At 36.0% G+C, this 26,540-nt stretch overlaps 1 protein-coding gene across 1 annotated transcript in view; it reads left to right on the top strand.

Annotated features, from left to right (window-relative positions):
- AGMO (alkylglycerol monooxygenase) overlaps positions 1–26,540 on the top strand; it is a 205,739-nt gene that overhangs the window by 135,817 nt on the left and 43,382 nt on the right. Inside the window, exons 4-5 of the mRNA XM_023544382.2 lie at positions 8,551–8,654; positions 22,195–22,290. Coding sequence (XP_023400150.2) covers positions 8,551–8,654; positions 22,195–22,290 — 200 coding nt within the window. The remainder of the gene's footprint in view (positions 1–8,550; positions 8,655–22,194; positions 22,291–26,540) is intronic.

The following is a 26,540-nucleotide window of genomic DNA, read 5'->3' as shown; positions in this document are numbered from 1 at the left end:
CATATACACTGTTCCTTTCTGTTCTGTCCATAGGTGAAACCATTGGCACCATACTAATATATCTGTCTTACTTAAATATGGAACACCGTATGGAACTACGGAAACCCTGGTGGTGTAGGGGTCAAAAAAGGTCAGCAGTACGAATCCACCAGGCACTCCTTGGAAACCCTGTGGGGCAGTTCTACTCTGTCCTATAGGGTCATTATGAGTCAGAATCAACTCAACAGCAATGGGTTTGGTTTTAGATTGGTATAGAACTATGTGTATTGTCTAATATCTATTTGTCTATCTTAAAAAGCATACATAAATATACTTACACAAAAGAACAACGCACACACATGTCTGTGTCTATGAAAACTGTATCATTTTTTCTCCATTAGGTTTCTTGAAGAAATGGACCCTATATTCTTTTAATCTTCATTAATTCATCTTTATTCTTTTTTTTTTTTTCAGTTCCCAAAACATATGTATGACCAGGTTCCTCATATGAATCACTGGACTTTAGAAATTTCAGTTATAAAATGGTTTGTGAAACATGGAGCACATTTTCTGAAACAAATGCAACTACGTGAGTTTAGCTCATTTACATGTGATTTTTGCTTCTATTAGGTCGCAGGTCCCCTGAGGGCTGGGTATTTTTTGTTGTTTTTGTTTACACAGAGATTTGTATGCAGTAAAATTTCAATAAATTAGTGCAAAATTAATCTGTATTTTTAAAATTCCATGAATTCAACAAAATCTTATCTCTTAGGCTCTCTTAAAAGGATTGAAAATAGAGCAAAGCTGACATAAAATATGGACATGTCAAAATCGTGAAAACTTTACGTATATTTAAAATCATTTATTACAAATGAGTGTTATAGATGGCAATAACTTTATTATCAATAAAATTTAGGTTACTTTAGTATTTTGTTTGAACAACAATACTTTATTTCTTGCTTTTGCATTATATGGAAACAAAAATTTTGTTTGAAAAGGTGCGATAAATTCTAGTAGGTGGTTTTTTGCATCAGAATAGAAAACTTAATTCTCTTGTTTATATTTCAAAAGAATAAAATCATACAAAGGAAGAACTCTGTTGTTAAAATTCCTGAATGCTAGAATTTAAAAGCTTCCACTTGACATAAGTAAAAATATGTTTTAAAGTAGTGATCACTAGAAAAATTAGAGTGACAGTTCAGTACTTGTGACAGTTTTAGTGCCATCATTTGTTACCTCCTCTAGTTTTTCTAGAGAGATGATTTAGTGTGTACATGCTGTCAGATGAAAAGTAAAAAGAAAAACAATTGGTCAACCCTTCATATGACTGGTTTCCATGATGCTGAACATCATGTAATACATGCAAAATGCATTGAACAAAAATATGGAAGTCCAGCCAATGTATCAATTTTATTCTCATTGATTTATATGCTTATAACTTTGGCTTTGGTGTTAAGTGGGCAAACGACAGATTAGGAGGGAAAAAGAGCAACAGACAAATGTTGAAGCAAGTATCTCTGGTCAGCAGCTATAAAAGAATAGGAAGTGAATAAAGTTTTGGTGGTGAAATTAAATAGACTAGAGACTAGAGAAATAAATGGAGGTCTGTTCATTGTAATTCACCAGCTATGGTATGGTCCAATTAAATTTCACTGTGATAGCTTGAGTCTGTTATTAATTTTATGTTGTTTGTTTAGTTCAGTTGATTTCTTGGGGTCATTAATCAGTCAGGCTTAGCTCTTGGGAAAAAATTGAACAAACTTTCAAAGGATTCATTTATATCTGATGCTTCCAAATTCAAGGTAAAAATGTTTTTCATTATGAACCTTGAGAAGTTTGGTGTTTTATACCATTAGTTTCTTTGTCAAAGGCAATAGGCAGCTATTCCAAAGCAAGGGATTTAGCAACATCAGTTAATAGTGACTTTTTTAACATCCTTCAACTTATAATACCAAAGATGTTCTGTCTTGGGCCTTGAGGATACTTGGGCCCCAGTACCTTTGAGTTGATTCTGACTCATGGAAACCCCATGTATATCAGAGTAGAACTGTGCTCCACAGAGGTTTTAAAGGCCAATTTTTGAGAAGTAGTTCACCAAGCCTTTCTTCCAAGGTGCGTCCGGGGGACTCAAACCATCAAAGGTTGGGAGCCAAGCATTAACCACTTATAGCACCCTGGGACTCCAGAGCTGAACGTTTAGTTGCTCCATCGGGGAATTGAACCCTGGTATCTGTGTGACAGAGCCCTGTTGGTACAATCGTTCAGAGCTTGACTGCTAACCAAAAGGTTGGCAGTTCTAATCCACCAGCCACCCATGGAAACACTATGGTACAGTTCTACTCTGTCCTATAGGGTCGATATGAGTCAGAATCAACTGGATGGCAACAGGTTTGGTTTTTGTTTTTTTTCTCCATGCGACAGGTGGGGATACTCAGCACTATGCTTGAGAACTTTCCTCTCCATTTCTGAAGGAAATATAGATTCCAGAGGGGAGTAAGGCACCAAATAAATCAAAACCCTCTCTCTAATGAAATTTTTTTTCTTCCTTTTTCATTTTTATTTTCATTATTTATAAAATTAAAGTTTGGACTAAGTGATTTTTAAAGATTCTTGTAGCTAAGATGTACCAGAATCACCACACGGTATTTTAAACTGTATATAAAGTGTTACTAACATGCCTCTAGTTGTGCCAAGTATCATTAACATTTTGCAAATATGCCTGCAATATTTCTTCTTTTATAACATCGGTTTTGCTGGCTTATGAGGGAAGGCAACATCACTGCTCCAAGGATGTCCTAGTACTTTCCTGGCCTGCTCACTGTTGGCTCTCTTTTATAGCTGTGAAAATTCCTTGCAGATCTGTGCTAGAATTACCTTAAAGGTTGCGTTTTTTCCATTCCGTATGTGACAAGATATAAGGCAAGAGACTTATTTAGATATATTTTAAATGTATAGTATGTATAGACCATGTTAATGCATAGACAATGTCAGCATCCAGATACTTACAGCCTTGTCACCATTCTGAAAATTCCCCAAAATAACCTTTATTCTTTGTTATATACACTGAAAAAAAAATCTTTTAATAAAACAATCACGCATATAAATTGAATTTCACCAAAAGAACTTTTCCTAAGACACTGTTAAAAAAGGAAAATTGAAGCCACAAACTGGGAGAAAATAGTTGCAAATACATACTTAAAAAAGGAATGCATGCAGGAAATATAAAAATCTTAAAATTCAAAATAAGAAAACAATCCTTCGATTAAAAAGTGGGTAAAAGGTGTGAATAGATACTTTATCAAAGGAGACACATGTATAAAAAATAACTGCATGGAGAAATGTTTTTTATCATTAGAATTACAGCTATGCAAATTAAGATCTCAATGAGATACCACTATGTACTTGTTAGAATGGCTACCAAATAAGTAGTTGAATAAAAATAAAATTAATAACATCAAATGCTGAAAAAGAAGTGGAGCCACTTGAACTCTCATATACTTCTGTTGATAATACAAAATAGAGCGGCCACTTCGGAAAACAGTTTGAAAGTTTCTTAACAAGCTAAACATAAACTTACCATACAACCCAGTAATCCCACATCTAGATATTTATGTAAGTGAAATGAAAACTTACATTCACAGAAAAACTTGTATGAGAATCTTTATAGAAACTTTATTCGTAATTGCCCCAAACTGGAAACAACGGAAATGTTTTTAAACTGGTGAATGGATTAAAATAATAATAATAATGTGGTACATTCATACAAAATGGAATGCTACTCAGCAATAAAAAAACAAACAAAACCAAAAAACTCTACTAATATACACATTGAGGAATCCCCAATGCATTACACTAAGTGAAAGAAGCCAGATTCAAAAACCTATATACTTTATGATTCAATTTATATGGCATTCTCAAAAGGGCAAATCTATAGGGGATGAAAATAAGTCAGTGGAGAGAATAGAGCACTGTATTAGTTATCTGTTGCTTTGTAATGAATTAGCCTGCTTAAAACAAGAAGCATTATCTGTTGACTCAATGGCACACAACAACAGTTTCTGTTAGACAGGAACCCAGGTACAATTCAGATGGGTGCCTCTCATTCAAGGTCTTTCATGAGGTTGTAGTCAAGCTGTCTGCAGGCTACAGTGTCATCGGAAGGCTCAACTAGGAGGGGAGGGGTCCACTTCCAAGCTCACTCATATGACTATTGCGGTATTCAGTTTTTGACGTGTTTGGGCTGAGTGTCTTAGTTCCTTGCTGGCTGTTGGCTGGAGGCCTCCTCAATTCCATGCCATGTGTGTTTTTCCAAAGGGCAGTTTACAACAAGCCAGTCAGCTGACTTCCCTCAGATGGAGCATGTGAGAGTATGAGACAGAAGGCCCAAGACACAGCCATAGTATTTTTATACCCTAACATCTGAAGTGACATCCCATCACCTCTGCAGAATTGTATTCACTAAAAAAACCAAAAAACAAGACTATTGCCACTGAGTAGATTCTGACCCATAGTGAGTCCATGTGATACAAAGCAGAACTCAACTCCATAAGGTTTTATTGGTTATAATCTTTACAGAAGCAGATCACCAGGCCTCTCTTCCATGGTGCACTGCTGGGCGGGTTCAAACTTCCGAACTTTTGGTTAGTAGTGGAGTGCAAACCATTCGCACCACCCAGGGATACGTTGACTAGTAAGGAGGGTATGCACAGGCTCATAGCAAGCAAGCTTCACAGGGGTTTACTTGTATTTACTTACTAATCTGTAGTGACAATTTCACATGGGTATCACCAAATCTTTGATAAATCTTTGATGTGGTGAGAAGTAAGTAAGCACAAGTAAACTTGTGCATACCTTGCATATTAGATAGTCCATCCTTGGGGCCCCTGAAAAACTCACTGTTGTTGAGTCGATTCCAACCAATAGTGACCGTATAAGGCAGGGTAGAACTGCCCCATAGGGTTTCCAAGGATGTAAATGTGTTTTTGGAAGCAGACTACCAAACCTTTCTCCTGCAAGCAGCTGGTGGCTTCCAACCACTGATCTTTCAGTTAGCAGACAAGCACTTAACCACCACACCACCGAAGGGCTCATTAAATTCAGCCCACACTCCAAGGGAGGTAAGTGTACAAGAACATGAATACAAGTATGTGAGAGCCATTGAGGGTCATCATAGAGGCTGTCTACAATAGTCAGCCTTCTGGACCCCAATGATTCATATCTCTCCCACATTCAAAATACACTCACTCATTCCAAGGTACCCAAAACCCCTTCCCATTATTTCTCATTATCAGCTCAAGGTCAAGAATCTCATTATTTGAATCAGGGTGCCATCTTAGAATTCCTGTTGTCATTGTTAGGTGCTGTCGTGTCAGTTTTGACTGGTAATTCCTCATGTGACAGAGTAGAACTGCTTCATGGGGTTTTCTTTGTTGTGATCTTTACAGAAGGAAATCACCAGGTTTTTCTCCTGCCAGCCTGTTACCAGTCAGGTGCTTAACTGTTTCACCACGAGAGCTCCTTAGACAGCCTACCACACCACGAAGAGGCATATGGGCATTTTGGGGGGTGATGAACCTGTTCTCTGTCTTGATGTTGGACATGGTTAAACAGCTGCATTTATTAGTCAAAAACTCATAGACCTGATCACTAAAAAGGATGCATTTCACTCTACATAAATCATACCTTAAAAGAAAATGGAAAAAGTTACTAAACTCTTGACTAGAACTCTCAAGAACACACATATTACATTAAAGTTTTGGCCTAATAAACTGGATGATTGGTCAATGTATTAATAAAATATATATTTGCACTAAAAAATATCATAATTGTTTCTAATTATATTATTTAAAAGGTCACAATAATATGCCATACACATGCATAGGAAACCCTGGTGGCACAGTGGTTAAGTGCTACGGCTTCTAACCAACAGGTCGGCAGTTCGAATCTGCCAGATGCCCCCTTGGAAACTCTATGGGGCAGTTTTATTCTGTCCTATAGGGTCGCTATGAGTTGGAATTGACTCGACAGCAGTGGGTTTTATACATGTATAACCCATGATTTGATTAAAGGAAAAAAAATCCTATTAAACACAATTTATAATCACACAAACTATTTCATAGAAAGCAGCTAATTCTGAATAATATCCTTTTTTATCCATTTTATATTTGTTTTCATTCCCTAAATAGACAATTCAAGAATTAGGAAAGATGAACATATTTGTAAATGTGCAGTTAACTTTTTCTCGTTTCATTTACAAAAGAACTATTTGGTTTTCAATTTTCTGTAAAATGCATTTTTGGATTCCCTTTTGAAAAAATTTTACTTCAAGTAAGCTGAATATAAACTGTAAAAAATATTATGTTCTTTTTTTTTCACAATTCTGAAAAGTGACAGAGGTAAGGCAGTGGGATTCAGTTACTGTACCCTGTTTATACAGCTGTGCTTCATTGAATGAAGGCTTGTGTTACACACAGTTTGTGATAGGAAGTAAATGCTTTTAAAACAACTAGAGAAACAGGTCTTTAACCTCCACCTTTGTGGGTTCTTTGTTCCGCTGTTTAGCTTCTGTGGAGATAAAGAGGAAGTAGTTCAAAAACATGTTATAACCCTCATATCAAACTTCCTTATTATCACATCCCATTGTGAACTCATTAGGTGATGCATTAGGATACAATTTGTTAAGCAAATACTGAAAAGTCCAATAAAATGGACAATGTTTTGTTTGTAATATTTGTAATGAAGACTTATAAAGCTTCTGAAACATTCAATAATGTGTATATTCTAAAGAATAAATAGTGTGTAGATTGTTTTCAGATCTCAAACAGTAAGACCCATTTAAAACTTAGGAGATTCATCAAGGTTAATACCTCTTAATCAACTTCCACACTATGTTTGAAGATATAAAGTCCCACGGGACTCCTTGTCTATCTTTTATTTATGGCTGTATAGGCTAATCAATGAACCAGAGATTTAGGTTCCAGGTCATTTCAAGGATTATGCCTGGGTAGTTTTAGAGGTAGTTATGGTGAGGTCTCATTTGTGTAAGAAAAATTTCTTTAATTCCTTGTATCAAAATACAATATCATTCTTAGGAATGATTAAAATTATTAAAACATAGACCAATTTGAATCTAAGTTAAATATCAGCTGACAGTTTATGAAGAAATTTGCTCCACTTTAAAAACCCATGACTTTACTAAAAATGATAGAGTTATCTGTTAATAGTGCTTTTTCATATTCTTCTTATTCTCACAGAATTAAGTCCTTTTTTTTTTTTTTATATCTGAGCTATGACTTGTTTACCAAGGCTCATGTGCTTTTACAATTTTTGTTTGATAATTTTCTACACAGACTGTCCAAAAAGCTTTCATTTCCTAAATAAATGCCCAAGAAGGCTACTGCCAGATTGAAAATATATATATACAAATTATGCTATATTTGCATAAAAACCTGTAACAATTTATTCTGTCATGTGCCCTGTATTTTAACCACTAGTATACGGCAACTGTAAAGATCAATATTTCTGCTTTCATTTCCAGTATTCAGTTCTGAAGCAGCCAATCCTAAAAGATTTAATTTATACTCAATACTGGCAAAAAAGCAATGATCACATCACCTGGCTTTGGGGCAAAAGACAAAACATGAGCTAGTTTAGCTAAGAACACAGATTTTTGTTTAAAAAGAGTAGAATTTAGCAAATGTAGCATTTTGATCTGTAATTCTGGTAGGAAATAAAAAATATGGACAGAATGAAATACGTGGGCAGAATGAAAAATGTAGGCTTGCTCTCTTCTGTTCTATCTATTTAGTCATTATAATGGCATGTTTGTTGTGAATTACAAGGCAGTATGAGGGCAATCTGTATAATGTTTGACGAAAATAACAACTTTCATTTCCTTTTCTTTTATGAGGACAAATAGTGACTGTGGGATGATTTGAGAAATGGTGTAGTACTTTGGTGATATGTGGGAAGAATTATATCTAACCATTAGATTACATATTTCTGAAAGTAAAAATGAAATCTTAAATCTTAGAACCATATATTTTCTGTGTTGTCTCTTATTCCAATCCTACTTAAACATATAAATTTTCAGGCTACTCATAAAGATCACCAGGAAAGAATAATATGTAATACTTTATGCATTAATTTTTCCCATCAGAGAGCTCTTCTTTAATTAGAAATATGTTATCACATACTGAAAAATCATCACTATCCACTGGCTGTATTGTTACCTCATTACCAGTTAGCTTTTATGATCTGTCATATTGTAATATGTTAGCAAAGTGTAAAGTTTGGAAGTCATTTCACTTGGCTGGAGGCATTTAATTATGTCATATACACTATACATATTTATTGGCTGTGTTTTAATTTTTCTATTTGTTTATAATTTATACCCTGCATGCCTCCAAAAATGATTTTAGACAGCTTATTTTAATTATAATTATATTGGCTCGCTTTCTCAGAGATGTTCTGGATTTTTCCTTCCCCAGTCAAAGAGCAGCATGCACAACCGAAAATGGAAGTTCCTTTGTTCTTATTCTCATGATTTACTTCAAATTATGTCTTTTGCAGAGGTTAATATTATGTGGGCTGCACATCAAACACACCACAGTTCCGAAGACTATAACTTATCCACAGCACTGAGACAATCTGTCGTGCAGATATACACTTCCTGGGTAAGTTGTACGAAATAGAATAAATGTGATTAGATAATATTTTTTAAGTCTAGGCTGTGTCTATTTCCACACAGTAAACTAATAGAAGATATTGTACTAAAATGCTTCTTTCTCGTCTGTATGACCGTAGACACATGAAGCAAGTGGTGTTTTCCAATAGCAGTCTTTCACTTGACTCAAAACATTCACCTTGAGGTATACATCAAGGTGAGAAAGTGGCTGCTTGTGTTTTATGTACTGTCAACTGGGAAGGCAGTAGTTAGACAGTTCGTCTCAGTTCAAATAGATGCTAATAAAGGCTTCATTACAAACTTTTAAAAGTAGCTTTCAAAAATCAGCTCCCATTTTTGCACGTCTAAGTAAAAGCTACTAGAATCCTTTGCTTTTTGTTATTGTATGAGAGCGATTAGCATGATGTTCAGCAAAAGTAGGGCTCTAAAATACACAGGCAAATGGCAAGAATAATGGATATCAGAAATAACCTCTAGTTCTAAGATGCTTCCTGACTCCCTGTGCAACCTTGGTTCACTTGGTAATCTCCCTGATCTATGATCACCCCTACTGAGCTCTTCCTGGTGATCAAAAATACACGATGATGAAATGAGTGCTGAACATTGAGTTAGAAAGTCAGTTATGACTTTAAAGGATATTCAATTGAAAAGCTATTTATTGTCTATAAATTATAGTGATCACAAACATTAGTATGTTTCTTCACAGTTTGCAAAGAAGTTTTATAAGATTCTTTTTCTTATATACCCTCTATGTGCCAGACGATCTCCTAAGATCTCTGTATGTATTAACTCATTTGATCTTCACAACAATCTTAAGAGACAGGTACTAGTATAACTCTCATTTTTAAAGCGAAGAGACTGAGTTCACAGTTCAAAACCACACAACTAGTAAAGGGAGAAGTAGAACTTGAACCCACGCAGCTTGGCTCCAGGGCCCCTGATCTTAATCTTTACACTCTACATCCTCACCCACCTGCTTCTATATTGCTCCTCATGTATGTTATCTCATCGATCTTCACAAATAAGTCCATGCATGTTAAACCAAGTCTTATTTTTATCAGAGAACTGAAAATCAGAGAGGTTAATTACACAGCTAGTAAGTGCAAAGCCAGGCATGTAAAACCAGGTGCCTCACAACCAATGGAAAAATATACTGGCGTCTAACAAAACAGCAGCATAGTTACAATGAATCTGTAAAACCAGTGCATAAGCTTAAATACATTTGTGGCATGGATCATAAAATAAATCCGTCCTCATCACCCAGCTCTGCCATATACATATACCAATGTTTATAGCTTTAAGTGATAGAGTTAAAAAAGAAAGATTTCTTTTTTCATTTCCTATAGCTTGTGCTGAAACTTTGATGATTAAAGAGGGGAGAAAATATGGCCTATTTCACAGTTGCATAGCTCAAGTCTAGACTAGTTCTAGAGGGCCTGTGATGGAGAGGAGGGATACAATCCACCCTCTCTCAAGAAATAGCTGCATTATAAAACCTTTTATCATCCTGTGCAAAATAGGCTGGATGGATTCCTGATTAAAATAATAATCTTAGAAATCTTCACTATGTCCTGATTTACATATTTCTCTCTCTTTGCATCAGGATAACTCAAACTCTAGTTGTTGCATTTTAGCATGAGAAAGCCTTCAAGAAAGGACATAACGGTATTTGAAGTTGCACTGGGGAAATCAACGCAGTTAGTGAATGACTTATCTGAGGATACACTGGAGGAAAATTTTTATCAGAGCATCATAGATTTTAGAACTAGAAGAAATCCTAGAGATAACAGTTTTAAATCAGCTATTTTAAAGGCTACAGCTCACTACATCGTACAGGATTGAACTTTGCTGGGTTGGAGCTTGAATCCACACCCCTGAGTCTCAGTTTTATTGTAGTCTCCATCCTGGTTTCATTTGAGTCATCCCCCACGTTAAATCAATGTATCCAAAGGCACAGATCAGTGACATCTAAGTGAAATGCAGTTCACCCCATCTTAGTGTCAGAATAATTTTCCTTTATAAACCCTGTACCACTTTGTCAAGAGCACACACACAAAAACAGTGGCAAATATGGAAATAACATTGGGAATGCGTCACAAGCTGATTATTATTATTTTGAGGGGTGAGGGGTTGTTGGTGCTTGCAAGGTGGGAAGTTAAAGGTTTGTAACACTCCACAAGCCATCCTGGATTCTTGAATGGCATTCCTGGATCACTTTAGAGGATAGGATAGGTGGCTTAAGGGTCAGGGATGATTAACAGTCTGCAGTGAACCTTTCCAGACATGAAAATCAAGGAATAGACTTAAGGCCTCTTCATTTTCTGTGAGTCTTATCTAAGATTTTCTTCATCAACACTCTTACATAAGGCATATAATTTGCAGTTACCAAGGTAACAATGTACTTTAGAACAAATGATAAATTAGTCATGTCATTGAAGAGAAAATTGACTTGTGAAGTGAAAAGCAAAATTAAGCTTAGAGTGCTTTTCTTTGATATTACTATGAAAATTAACATTTCAGATATGCCATTTAAAAAGTATTCAACTTTTCAGAATCTCTAACCGTACTGTGTATATTTTGCAACCAGTTTTAAGCTGAGATTTGAAGATTAACCCATCCCAAAGCAGCTATAATTTATGAAGTGCCATCTCAAACAAGATTTATTTACTATAGCCCGCAATATATGATTTTGAATGCCATTTTAGACTCTGCATATATATCTTAATACGATGCCTTTAAAATGACATTATCTCCACTTAGTAAAAAATAAAATACGACTTGTCATTGTTTGCTTTTGTGTCTTCTCCCGACTCCTGACAACCACAAATATTACAGAGTAGAACTGCTTCATAGTGTTTTCTTGGCTGTAATTTTTAAGGAAGCAGATTGTCAGAGCTTTTCTTCTGTGGAGCTGCTGGGTGGGTTTGAACCACCAACCTTTTCATTAGCAGCTAATCACAAACCACTTCTGCCACCCAGGCTGCTTAAAATATGACTAGGCCCATGGATATTATGTAATATATATGTCAGTATTAACATTTTACTTTTTCCCACTTCGTAGATCAAATACTGGAAGCTAAAATTGTATATGCAAAACACGACTACAGAAATGCTCAAAAAGCAAAAAGATGGGACTGTGTCAAAGAAAAGCAGGAGTCAACCTGAAAGAGCTTCCAATGGCCAAATCTGGAACAATATAAGCAAAAAAATATAAAATGCAGTATTGAAATATAACCTAAAGTATAACATAAATCTGTGTCCACTCCATTCTAATATAAATGAATATTTCAATAAATATATAAATGTGAGAGGAGAGACAAATCTTCCTGAAATAAAAATTGCAAATAATTTATGTAGATACTTCCCACTCCAAGAAATGGAGCTCCATCACTCCCTAATCCATTGAGTGTGTGCTATACTTAGTGATCCTTTTTCAAAGAGTATGGAAGGGAACCAGAGAAGGGCTTGTGGTGTGGGAAGGAATAACTTTAGAGTGGAGAAACCTGGCGATCATGACATCAGCCCGGTGATCAAGGCTAACATCCTCAGTGATTAATATGATATATAATGAGAATGAAGATGGATTACACCTCAACAAAAAGAGAACTAAAATCCTTACAACTGGACCAATAAACACCAACATGATAAATAGAGAAAATATTGACGTTGTCAAGGATTTCATTTTATTTGAATCAACAATCAATGCCCATAGAAGTAGCAGTCAAGAAAACAGATGATGCTGGGCATTGGGCAAATCTGCTGCAAAAGACCTCTATAAGTGTTAAAAAGCCAAGATGTCACTTTGATTACTGAGCTGCGGCTGACCCAAGCCAAGGTATTGTCAGTTACCTCACATGCCGCAGAAGCTGGACATTGAAAAAGGAAGACCAAAGAAGAATTGATGCATTTGAATTATGGTGTTGATGAAGAATATTGACTATATCTTGGACTGCCAAAAGAATGAATAAATCTCTCTTGGAGGAAGTACAGCCAGAATGGCCCTTACAAGTGGGGATAGTAAGACTTTGTCCTGCTTATTTTGGACATGTTATGAGTAGGTACAAGTCCCTGAAGAAGGATATCATGCTTGGTAAAGTACAGGGCCAGCAAAAAAAGAGGAAGACCCTCAATGAGATGGATTGATACAGTGGCTGAAGTAATGGACTCAAACATAGTAACAATCGTGAGAATGGCACAAACCCAGACAATGTTTCATTGTGTTATACATGGGTTCACCATGAGTCAGCACCTACCAACAACAACGTAATGAGAATGGTGCTTCAGCTCCGTGAGCTTCTTCTGAAAAACCCATGTGACGGTTAAGATTGTGTGTCAACTTGGTTCGGCCATGATTCTCAGTGTTTATATGTGATCACCTCCCACGATGGAGTCTACTGTGAGCAGCCAATCAGTTTAAAGGGAGTTTCCTTGGAGGTGTTGCCTGCATCTGAATATATGCAGAAGTTCTGGCTTTTTGCTCCCTCTGGATCCTGCACCTGCCTCTTGTTTGTCTGGCCTCTGGTTTTTGGGACTTGAGCTATCAGCTTACCTGCTGATCGTGGGCTAATAAGCCCCTGCAGCTAACTGACTCAGGAGAAGCCTTGCGGTCTTGCCTGCCAATCGTGGAATTCGTTGATATTCACAGACTGTAAGCAAGAGCCCTGCTTTCTGACCTGCTGATCTTAGGTTTGCCAGCCCCTGCCTCTGTCCTAATCCACCGACTAGTGACATTCCAGCCTCTACAATTGTGATATAAATTTCTCTCTCTATATATTTACATGCTTTACTGGTTTTGTTTCTCTAGAGAGCCCAGCCTAAGTCAACCCATAACCCCAAGCTAACCATAAGGAAAAACATCAGTCACACTCAAATTTAGAAACATTCTTCAAAATACTTGACCAGTGATCCTCAAAACTGTGATGGCCTTACAACCTTTACAAGGCAAGTCTGAGAAACTGTCACAGATCAGAGGAGGCTAAGGAGTCTTTATGACTAAATGTAAAGTGGTGTCCTGGATGGGATCCTGGGAAAAAAAAAATGATATTAGGAAGACAAAAAAAGTGAAATCCCAATAAAATGTACAGTTTAGTTAATAGCAATATACCATTGTTTGTTTTTTAATTGTGGTAAATGCAACATAATAATGATATGTTAATAATACGAGAAACTGGGTAAAAAATATACGACAACACTCTGTACTATTTTATAACTTCTGAAAGTCTACAACTATTATTAGTTTATTTTAAAAATACAAGTACACATAAATATATACATTCTCTACTCTGAGCCACTGTAAATTACAAATATCTACCTTAGAAAAAAAAATAAAAAAATAGCTCTCAGGAATAGACATTTATTCCTTGGGCCCCTATTGTTGGATGCTGTGAGTCAATTTTGACTGATGACCACCCCACGTGACGGAGTAGAACTGCCACTTAGGATTTTCTTGGCTATGATCTTTACGGAAGCATATCGTCAGGTCTTTCTCCTGCAGAGCTGCTGGATGAGTTCAAACAGCCAGCCTTTCTATTACCAGCAGAACACTTAACATTTGTGCCGCCAGGGCTCCTTCCTGGGACCTTTAGTACAACCTAAAGAATACTATATCAGCCAATGCAATTTTCAATTGGCTGTTCTTCTAAAGTACTGCATCGTTTTTCTGTTTTTAAGCCATCAATCCACCAGAACACCCATCTGATCAAGCTAAATTCCTCTATAGCTTCGAGAAAGGAATGTAATCTCCTCATCACATTCAGAGCTCTTCAGGATCTGGCCCCATCACTCGCTCCAACCTCTTCTCCCACAATCTCCCACTCTCACCTCACCTCTAATTAAATAATTTCCTTTCAATTCTCTAAATCTATCATGTCATAAAGTCCTGGTAGTTCATTATACATGCTATTCTCTCTGTCTGGAAAACTGTATTATATTTACCTTCGATTATTATCTTCCTGAAGATTCAATACATTGCTCTTTTTCAGATCACTACCTAACTATGCCCAGGCCTCTTTTGTTCTCCTATAAAACCCTTGTATATCTCTATTATAGTACTTATTGCTTTACATTCTTATGTTTTATGCTAGCCTATAAACTTTAAAAGAAATGGGTCTAGGTCTATTTTATTCACTGCTTTTATACCCCTAGTATATACAAAGCGTTAGATGCAGAGTCAGTATGCAATAAATGAGCATAACATAAATTACTGAAAAAAAGTATAATTGTCAAAATGTGGTAAGGGGAAATATTTTGCTAAATTAATTAGGGTGAGGTCAATGAGAGACTGATAATGGCACAATGTGTAAAATACATTAAATTTAATTTGTTGGTCATTTTAATATTTTTTTTAATAGACCCTCCAGAAATAGAGAACAGAATGAGTAATATATTTACCCCTTGTAATCTAATATAGTTAACATATTTTCCTATATGAAACTACTGTTAAATATGAAATAATCTATGTACATTCAAATAGCTGAGTATTTCTCTAAAAAGTATTACAAATTAATGAATAAATTCATACAGTTTATATGACTCAAGTTAGATTAGTAATTTTGTAGCTCTGAAATTTCTCCCAGTCATTAAAATTGCTTTGTTTTTTTAGGCTGGTGTTGAAATTAGTTTTAATAGAATGAATAAATATGTTTATATCATATTAGCAATCTAAAAATGGTAAATTCTGCCCATTGTCAGAAGAGAAGAATAAAATGCAGTTTTACTATCAAATGATTAAAAAAAATACTGTAAATTAGAAAAGATGTGAATATATGATGATCTTATTATTTCTGATCATAGCAATTAAAAAATATATATTAGGTACATTCAGGGAACAGTAAAGGACAATTGACTAGGAATAAAGAAGCTTCAGTTCCAATCCCAGCTCAGTTACTAACTAGCTTTGTTACCCAGAACACATCAATTAATTTTTGAGTCTCACTGATTTTGTAAATAAAATGGGGCTTTTAATATTTGCTTTACCTTCTCATATGGTTATTTACAAGGCCACTTAAAAAATGAGTATAGAAAGTCTGAAAAATATCAAGTGTTATTCACATGTATGATATTGTTTTGGTATCACATATAAAAGTGCAGAGGCACTTTTAGTGAAATCTCAGCTGTTTTTTATTACATAGTATGTCCTGCCAAACTACATAAGCAAAGTCTATTTTTCAATATGTGGGAGTTGGAGTTATATAAAGACAAATGTGAACAAATAAAGACATAAGAAACTATCACCTTTGATGTAATGCATTTGAATACACTGGGGAGAAAATTCTCATAATTCTATGTCACAGAAGGAAATCATGCCTTGAACCCCCCATGAAGTAAAGAAACAAAACTTCTCTTAGGACCTTGTCTCCGAAATCCAGGGTATCACTTCACCACCCTCAACCACCATTCAAGGACAGCTAATAAGATAAAGTTCATGTCCACCCGTTAAATAAATAAGGCCCTCTGCCAGTTTGAGCCTTTATCCTTCCAGAGCCTTGATTCTAGCATGAGTCAGGAAAATGGAATTATTTTGTAACTTATCATGTCATTTTGAAATTTGGTAAAAATAAAATTATTCTCTGATTTGTCATGCTTTACTTTATAGAGATTTATAGTTTTTTGCAGTCTTTATAATGAAGGACAAATAATGGGAAGCAAATTGAAAAGCTCTAAATAAATCAAAATTATCTTATTCTCACTTTTTAAAATGTACAACTGGCTAAAATATTCAGCCCTCTTTACATGTTAATTGTTCTTATTTTGAGAAACACATTCACTTATTTGTTCCATATACACTGTTGACCAGCAGGACCAGTCATGATGGCAGAACTCAGAATACAAAGATGAATAAGACATGAGTTTCTGTTCTCAAGGTGCTTACTTTCCCTGGAGGGGTCGACTAAGTAAACAGCCAACTTTAATACAAGCTTGTAAGGTTTTAGAAAGGTGGCACCACTGAGAGCTACCATGATTCATGGAAAGCTTGAAGAAGAAATAATGCTTGAGCCAAATCTGAAAAAAAAAAATTAAAATTTGGCCATGGATGAGGTTGGGAACAGAATGTCTTTTTCATGACCCAGTTATGTTCTGCTTTGAATTTTCTGTTGATGCTATGTGTTTTCATTAATGGAAGGCCTGGAGAATCAAAGAGCATTTCTAAAATTTGCTATGAAATATGGATTTTGATACATATTATGCAGTGCACTTATATCCCTTTGGGGTAGGATTATGTGGGACAGATATGTCCCTCTGGACTCTACATCTTCTTTAGATTCCTTGATAGGTACACAGGTCCTTCTGGACTTTGGGGGATAGGCTTAGGTGGGACACATATTTCCCTTTGGACTCTGGGGGTAAGATTACATGGGACACATATGTCATTTTGGACTCTGCATCACCTTTAGATCCCTTGACAGATGCATACAATGTATGGTGCCTGAAAATGTGATATTTGCAGGAACATGGAATCATCACAAGAAACGCAACTTCCAAATAATGCAAAAAAAAAAAAACCATTGCCATCAAGTCAATTCCGACTCATAGCGACCCTATAGGACAGAGTAGAACTGCCCCATAGGGTTTCCAAGGAGCTGCTGGTGGATTCAAACTGCTGACATTTTTGGTTAGCAGCCATATCTCTTTACCACTGTACCACCAGAGCTCCAAATAATGCAAACAAATCTGGAAATCTATTTACAAGGTTTATCTTACCGTATAAAAGCTAAAAGAGACAAAAGTTTGCACAATTACACCTCCAGGGTGCACCATCTAATACAATACCTTGTAAAAAACAGTGATTTTGTGGCACATGGCAGTTTCTTTGGTTTCAAACACTTATACAGGTCCCCACCTGCTGGCAGCATGTACTGGCAGCACATACTGTCAGTGGGAGAGCAGCTTCCCATGAAACCCCAGAGGAAGAAAATGTAGGTAGGTGCTATATGTCCCACAGATCATGCAAGAGATATCAGGTAGAAAGACAAAGTCTGCAAAACACAGAATTATGGAAAAACAGGATACATTTAAGGAATGGCAACTAAAATGTATGATGTGAGTATGGTTAGAATACAATGTGGGAGAAGGTAGGGTAGGGAAAAGAAAAAATGAATAAGAGCAGAGAAATGGGACTCGAGAGACAGGTCAATGTTATTTAAAGATAAGGTCTTTCTGAGTAAAACCATAAGAGTTTATTCCACATATTCAATTTAAGAAGATGTTGTTTAAGGACAGAGATAAGTATTTTCTACCTTCAACCTGAGGACTTCATTCTATATCAATACCTAATCATAGATTTAGGGAATGTGGGGCATAGTACTTAATTTTTCAATCTTTAGTATCTCAATTCTAAAAGGGAAATTAAAAAAAAATTAAATGGTTTTTCTTTAAAGTAATATTATAAAAATAAGTGAGACTCTTTTAAGTATAGACTTTAGTAAAATTAACTAAACTATCTTTTGAGCTATAAAATTTGTTATAAATAAACCTTATTATTATTATTTTCATTTCTTTCAAAATAATTATACTCTTAAGCTTCAACTATTTTGTTTAGCAGCTTACTCATTTTAACCTCATGGACAGTACTCTTCCCTCAACTCTTGCTTATTCTCCCACTTGTCACCTCTGTTGACTTTACTTCCTGCCTCATCCAACTTAAGATGTTTAATTTCCATGATTCTCTGACAACTATAGTCTGTATCCTTCTATTACATCTGCCCTGAAATCCACAAGCTGAGCATGCATCCGGTCATCTACCTTCTCCACTCCCACACTCAGGCTGCAGAGCACTGTGGAATGGCACCCTTCAGCACCAGCTGGCCAGTGTGGTGCCCTTCCATGTATGGTTTCCAGACACAGCTGAGCCCTCAACGCTGCACTAAGCTGTAAATATAAACTTGCTCCATTTCCTTCTTGTCTAGGAGAAGATTTTGCAAAAAATAGCAGTCTTTTCAAGATAATTTCTCCACTGTTGTTCCTGTCAGCTGATGAAGTGATTTAAAATTTTACAGAGAAATATGAGTTCTTCCAGTTTTCCCTCTCTCTAATTCCTGCTCACATATCTTCATTAAAACTTATAAATTTGTAAGTACACATGCTTTCTTGTGTCTAGTTTTATAGGAAATGTTTGACTCCAGCAGGTCTAATCTTCCACTTGGTAACATTGCTCTTAGCCTATTTTGTCTCTTGGATTTTGTCCAGTCAGCTACTCTTCGCATATCCCGCTCTTCCTTTCAACTGGCTCTTTCTGTATAAGCCATAAGTATATCTAAGTCTCTCACAAACAAATTCCTTCCCTCATCTATGTGTTCTATTCAAAGAATACCTCCAGCTCTCTTCTTTCTGATCTCAGGGAAAGAGAGTAAGTAGCCCCTATCTCTATTCAGTTACTACCTCTAAGTGACTCAAATTTAATGTGGTCTAGATTTCTATGCCTACAAATCCACTGTTGTTATTCAATTTCTGACTTACTTGATTTCTTCTTGCAAGTCATTGATTCCCTCCTTCTTGGAGTCTGTTGCTTATCTCTAGAGACACAAAACATAGGATCTTTCCTACCTCTCTGACAGTCTTGTTTCGGATTAATTTGCTACCACTCTTTTTTTCCTGACTACCTGTGAAATTGCATCTTTGCCTGTTTGTTCCCTCCCCACTGTGAATCTATCCATTGGTTCAAATACAACTGATATTTGCAAAATACCCATATATTCAAGCTAAACCTGGATTGCTTCCTGATATCAGACACACATTTCCAACTGCTTGCTCAATGGCTTCCCCAGAATACCTCTCAAACACAACATTACCAAAGCTGGGTTTACAACCTATTCTTCCTATCCCTTCCCCTCTCCACCATCTTGGTAAACAATATCACCCAATACACAATCATCCAAGCCAGAAATCTGGGTGTCTTCTGATACTCCTCTCTACCCATTTCAACTCCTATGTATAGTGTCATGGATTGAATTGTGTCCTCCAAAAATATCTGTCAACATGGCTTCTCCATGATTGCCAGTGTTGTGTGATTGTCTACCATTTTGTCATCTGATGTGATTTTCCCTATGTGTTGTAAATCCTGCCTCTGTGATATTAATGAGGTGAGATTATCTGCAGTTATGCTAAGGAAGCAGGACTGAATCTACAAGATTAGTTTGTGTTTTAAGTGGATTTGAGACATAAAAGTGAAGCTAGCAGAAAGACGTGGGGACCTCATACTACCAAGAAACAAGAGCCAAGGGAATAGCATGCCTTTTGGACCTGTGATTCCTGCATGGAGAAGCTCCAAGGCCAAGGGAAGATTGATGACAAGGACCTTCTCCCAGAGCTGACAGAGAGAAACTTCCCCTGGAGCCAGCACCCTGAGTTCAGACTTCTGGCCTCCTAGACTGTGAAAGAATAAATTTCTCTTCGTTAAAGCCATCCACTTATGATATTTCTGTTACAGTACCACTAGATAACTAAGACTGTTACCAAATCCTTAATGTCTTGTACCTTATTCTGCTTCCCCATCCCCATGGCTACTACTTTTGTTAAATACCTATAATTTTTTTCACATTGTTATTGTAGTGTGAGGGTAAAAGCCTTAGAGTCAGAAAAATGTGGGTTTGAATGCAAGGTAGAAATGGATATATTCGTTAAACCATATAATGATCCCTGACTGAGAAACTGAGCTTGAGGAAGCAGAAGGAAGCAAAAATTTCTTCTGTCAAGGTAGTCTCATTGGAGCCTTTATGTTAGAATGACATTTAAATTGGCTTTAAGAGATATAAAGGATTTGAGAATGCAAAGACTGGAGGAAGAACAAAGAAGTGAGAGTTCTCAAACATATGCAACCACTGAACCCTCTTTTTTTTTTTTCTGTAATACCTGTTATTATCTCAAGAGATTATATCTCCACATTTTGAGAAATTATTAGGAACTGTAAATGTTTATCTGGTATGTGTTCTCTTTCCAAATAAAACTGTTTATGCATCTGAAGTTAATTGTGCATTTTTCTTCATATCTCAAAGAAAATCCAAAATACCCTTTGACTTATGAGTTCCAAATACTTTCATTAACCTATATTAGAAGAGGAAACCCTGGTGGTGTAGTGGTTAAGTGCTACAGCTGCTAATCAAAAGGACTGCATTTCAGATCCACCAGGAGCTCCTTGGAAACTCTAGGCAGCAGTTCTACTCTGTCCTATAGGGTCGCTATGAGTCGGAATTGACTGGACGGTACTGGGTTTGTTTTTTTTTGGTTTTATATTAGAAGAATTGTTTAAATAAATACATAAAATCAAATCACAGTATCACAGATCATTTGGAACCAGAAATACAGCTAGATTTCAAATGGTTTTTTCCTTCATCTTTGATTTGAGGAAACTGAAGCCTAAGGAAGTTTAAGAACCTTCTGAATATCACTTAGGGAGTCTGAGGTGGAAACAAGGCTTTTAAGTGTATCTCTTGAACAAGAGCCCAGTATTCTTTTGTTGCTTGCTATTCCAGTCCATTGCTTAATAATCCATTTGTGAATAATAAACTATCCTGCTTGTCATGACAGTTGAGATTTTCATGATTTAGGTTTAAAAGCAAAAACAAGAAGAGTTTATATGTAAATAACCAATATCAAACTCATAATCATTAAAAACATCATTGAAACGATCTTTTGACTAATTGAGAAAAAAAAATCTTTAAAATAATTTAGACATAAATTTTATGCAGAAGAAATGCTTTTAAAATATCTAATCTTTTAGAAATAAGGACAACAAAGAACCAGAAATGTAAAGTGAAAAAGTCTTTTTATTATTATTTGGATGTTTAGTTTTTCATTTATTATAATGTTTCCTTCCAACATGAAACCACTCTCAGGGATCAAAGTCATTAGAACAGAGCAGATTGTGTTGATTAGTTGATTCTAACCAGCTCTGTGGTTTCAACATAAGTCACTTTTCCAAGGCAGAGGCATTTCTGTCTGTTGGAAAATATGGACCTTTAAAATGTGTTTCTATTATGGAGCTGTATCATAGCTCCTTCTTTAATAACAACAACAACAACAAATTGGGAGACACAGTGTCCTCAATCAACCATATGTAAACCAATTTAAAAGAGAAAATATATTCTCTCCTATCCTTACATTCAGTTACTTTCTTTATTATAATTTCATTTTATTTTTGAAAATGCCAGGTAATAATATGGAGCCTGAGAACTGGCAAGGTGTAAAGGCACTTGTTCCTACATTTCTTTTATTCAAAGAAAGCAAATATTTGTGTGAATATTGAGGACCTCTTTACACGTCAGCCTTTTCGAGATTAAGAAAATAGCACACCCACTGTACTATTTTAACTAGACAAAATTAAATACAAACTAGAAGTCCAGAGGACTTACCTCCAACATGTCTGCAACTTTATCACCATGCGGAAAATTAATGTTGCCAGGTCAAACATGGCAATGAAATACACATAATAAGGTATATTTACAAGAAATATACACTCAGATTGTTGAACCATTAATATCAGTGTATGTTTATGTTGGGAAATCATACGTGCAAATTTTTTTTCCATCTTTCAGATTTTCTACTGTCCCCTGGCCCTCTTCATTCCTCCTTCAGTATATGCTGCTCATCTTCAGTTCAATCTCCTTTACCAATTTTGGATCCACACAGAGGTAAGTAGGGGTTTTTTTTTTTTCCAGTTTTATACCTTAATAGTTAGCCTGAAGCAATGTCCTGGAAATCCACTAGCAGCTGATTTATTGTGTAAGAAAAATCTTTGTCTGCGTTCTTTAAGGAGAAACATCTGTTCATTTTTATTCCTTTTTACTGAATATATATTGCAAAGTTTATAAGAAGCAATGAGGCCAGTTGGTCTCAATTAAATAAAACAATTTTTTGAACTATTAAGTACCAAAACATTTTAATACTATACTTAATACAATATCTCCCTGTACTCCAGTGTTTTAAATGTTGCTTGCCAAAAGATGTTGAAATTCATTTCATTTTAGAGATGAAAATTTAAAATTATGTATGTGTACATGTGTATGTCTGTGTATGTGTGCGTGTATATATCTATATAGATATATATAAACTTTTTTTGAAGGAGTTTCCATTGTAATTGTGATTTCTATATATTATCAGATCTATAAAGCATATAGATCTGATAATATATAAATTACAGTATATATAATATATACAATTACAATGGAAACTCCTTGAAAAAAATTGTTTACAGAAATTATCCAAATTTTTTAATTGAGAATTTTACTTTAATTATAGAATTTGGATTTTAGTTATAATTTCATTAAAAGGTTTTCAATATACTATCTTATTTATCCCCAAAAACTGAACAATGTAATTTTTGGGTTCCTCTGCATCATCTCAAACTTGTCAGAATTGAATGTTTGCAGATAGATTGCTAAGCATCTGATAGGTTTACGACTATTGTACTGATCTGGTTTTTTAAATCTAAAAAAAAAAAAAAAAAATCACAGACACAGAAAAAAGTCCTGCTTATACACATGAGAACCCTTTCAAGCATTTGGTATTTATTGGAGGCCTTTTGAAGTTACTATAGGAAGCAGGCTGACAGGTGTTGCAACTCGTTGAGCAATACTGCAAATCACATCTGCATTAGCTGCCAAATTTTGATACAGCAAAGTGCATAATTTGTTAATCTGCATTTATTTCATGCTATTGATTTTATAAGGAATAAGAATAACTGTTATTATGACTTTGAATATATGTGATATTATGGGAAGATCTATCATGAAATAGTTTTATATTTTATGATAGTTAACATACATCAAGCAGTCAATACTGCAACCATGTGAAAGAGTTGTTGAGGCCAATTCTGAGGTCACATCCCAAATTTGTTTGAATCAGTGGAGGGAAGCTTTCTGATGATTTATTTGGAAGGGTCAAAGGAAAGTTACATTTTTATAGCAGCTCTGTGCCAGGTCAGGCCACATGTTAAGTCAGGTATTAGCCTGGATACAGAACAATGGTGCCTAAGTAACTTCTGCCTTTTCCTGTGTCCCTCCCAGAGTTCCTGAGCCAGGGCTTGAGTTTTATCCCATGAACTGAAGAGGGAGTGGGGGAAAGCCAGCGGTGAGATGGGTGAGATGAGACTTTTCTTTTGAAAAGGTGGCTTCATTTCCAATTGGAAGGCAATGCATTAGTACCTCTCACTTGTGCTGTGCTTGTACCGTCAAAAGTACTTATTTATGGTTACCACAATTAAGCTGCATCAGAGATAAGAACACACTTTCTGAAATTATGGTTTCGATCTTGGAATTTTAAATTACATTATTAGCTGCGAATACATATTTGAGACTTTTCGAAGCTGTGTACTTAATTACATTAAAAAACTGGCAATAGTAGCTGCTTCCAGGATGGGGGCAGGTAGAAAAGAGGAGAGAGGGTGAAGAGAAGAGAGAACTAGAGTGAGAAGAAGACTTAATGTTTTTTTAAGATTCTTTTTACCACATGCTTGCCTTACTTTTTCAATTATAAGTTAATACACATTAGATTGAGAAGTGAAAAATAAAAACTGAATGGGTTTCAGTCTAGGAAAATACCCACTTCGTGACTATAAAATGTGCCAACTCCTTCAGGTTCATTGGGCACCATTCAGTCTTGTGCATCACATACTTGGATATCCATTCATAGAAACAACATATGAGCCATGGACATGACAAAGTTGGCCCAAAAGCCCTGTAGATTCCTCCCGGGAGGTTTGATTCTTAAAGTTGTTTCACTTTTGCTGACTTCCATAAAGACTGGATTTCTCTGTAGTGGAGTCTGGATCAAGGACGGACTGATTTTCCTGTGCCTCAGTTTCCTCATATAAAATTAGGATAGTAGCAATATATCAGGCAGCCCTGGTGGTTCATTGGTTAAGCCCTTGGCTGCTAAATAAAAGGCCAGTGGTCCAAACCCACCAGTGGTTCTGTAGGAGAGAAGACCTGGTGATCTGCTCCTGTAAAGATTTACAGCCTAGGAAACCCTGTGGGCCACTTCTACTGTGTCATACAGGGTCACTAGGAGTTGGAATTGACTCCATGGCACACAACAACAATACATCAGGCGATATTGGTGGTTTAGTGGTAGAATTCTTGCCTTCTATGCAGGAGACCCCTGTTTGACTCCCTGCCAGTGCACCTCAAGGACGGCTATCACTTGTCTGTCAATGGGGACTTGCTTGTTGCTGTGATGCTGATCAGGTTTCAGTGGAGTTTCCAGACTAAGACAGACTAGGAAGAAAGGCCTGGTGATCTACTTCTGAAAATCAGCCATTGTGCATGGGTCACAGGAGCCAAATTAACAGCAGCTAGCAACAACAATGTAGTAAGATGACTTGTGCTCAGTGGAGAGAAGCACGCAAATGGAATGACAGGGCAGATGAACTCAAATATCAAAGTAGGATATTTTAACCACAATTTGGTCAGGCAGCTGTCTCTTTCTGCTACAGCTTCTCGTCTGTCACATTTCTCCTTGTGTCAAGGGCATTCCAGTAGCTGTGGGCATTCTTGGGATCCTGCTAAGGGGAAATTGAATGAGGAATATGTCATTTTGGCTGTAGTTTGGAAAAGTTGTTTTGGAAAGTTTCAGTAAAACAAATGAGGAATAACAGATATCTTTTGACATCTTATTATTTATTTGTTGAAGAGCTGGGAGAAAATTCAGATAAAAAGTAATGGGATGTGAAACAATGATGATGAAGAATAAAAACATTACAAATTAGTCTGACACTGAGAAGCAAATTGTGACCAAAAATTTCAGATCTTATCAAAGGCAGTAATTCATCAAAAGGAGAGATAATTTCAATCTGAAGTAGTAAGTACGTTCTTGGATTAATAATTAATGGCTTGAAGAAGAGTGAATAATGTGAATTCACCAGAAAAAAAGATTAAAACTTCTTGCTAATTTGACATGAAATACTGTTATCTTTAAAAATAACATAGAACTCAGGGTATACCACTACAAGGAGGACATGGAGAAAAACCGGTTAGTAAGTGCTGCCAATTCAAACAATTCTAGATTGGATACTGTACAAGAAAACTAGAAAATGTCCTGAAATCTTATAGTTCATAAAAGAATGATAGAGGGTACACCAAATTAGACCACAATCCACAAAATTTACAAAACAATGGATGGTAAAACTGACATTCTTCTCAACTATCAATAATAATAATTCTAAAACTATTTTTAATCTATGGTAGAGGAAAATCCAAATTATCTTTCTATTCTCACTGTAAAAAATATTACAAAATCATTTCTTTATAAAGAGGCAGAGGATTTTTTTTTTTTAATGTAGGGAGGAAAAAGTGTGCAGGTGTGTAAGGCAGTTAATTTAAAAATATATACACTTTATCTTTCCAGGGGAAAAAAAGATTAGGATCTGTAAATATTTTTATAGGACCAAAATTTATGACTGGTATCAATAAGGATATCCGACAGATGATATTGGAAGCTCTGAAAGGCAGATTCATAACTGTAAAAATGGCTTGGGGGTGATGTCTGATCTCCTCTAACCTCACAAGAGGGAAGGAAAATCAAGATCAATTGCTGAAGGCTCATTTTCACAACATGCCTCCTCTCTCCACCATTTTTACCAGTTCTGACACCAACCATCCTTGCCGCAGCACTTTCTACTGGGTTCAAGAATTCATTGCAATGGCCACAGAGAACTCACAGACTGTTTTCACAATTATGGGGTCTGTTATGAAAGTAACAGTTACTACTCAGGCTCAGAAACGCTGGGGATACGGCTCTTCCATCAGGATAGCCTCTTCCCAGTCATGCTCGGAGGCATGCTGTCCTGGCCCTCAGTCTCTGTTCAAAGACATTCAGCTTCCTCTCTCTGTGGGCCGGGAAGCCCACCTTGCCACCACCTGCTGTGGGGCATCTAATGACAGGT

This window comes from Loxodonta africana, chromosome 8 (assembly GCF_030014295.1).
Source record: "Loxodonta africana isolate mLoxAfr1 chromosome 8, mLoxAfr1.hap2, whole genome shotgun sequence".
Lineage (NCBI taxonomy): Eukaryota > Metazoa > Chordata > Mammalia > Proboscidea > Elephantidae > Loxodonta > Loxodonta africana.
This window is presented reverse-complemented; position numbering and strand designations above follow the sequence as displayed.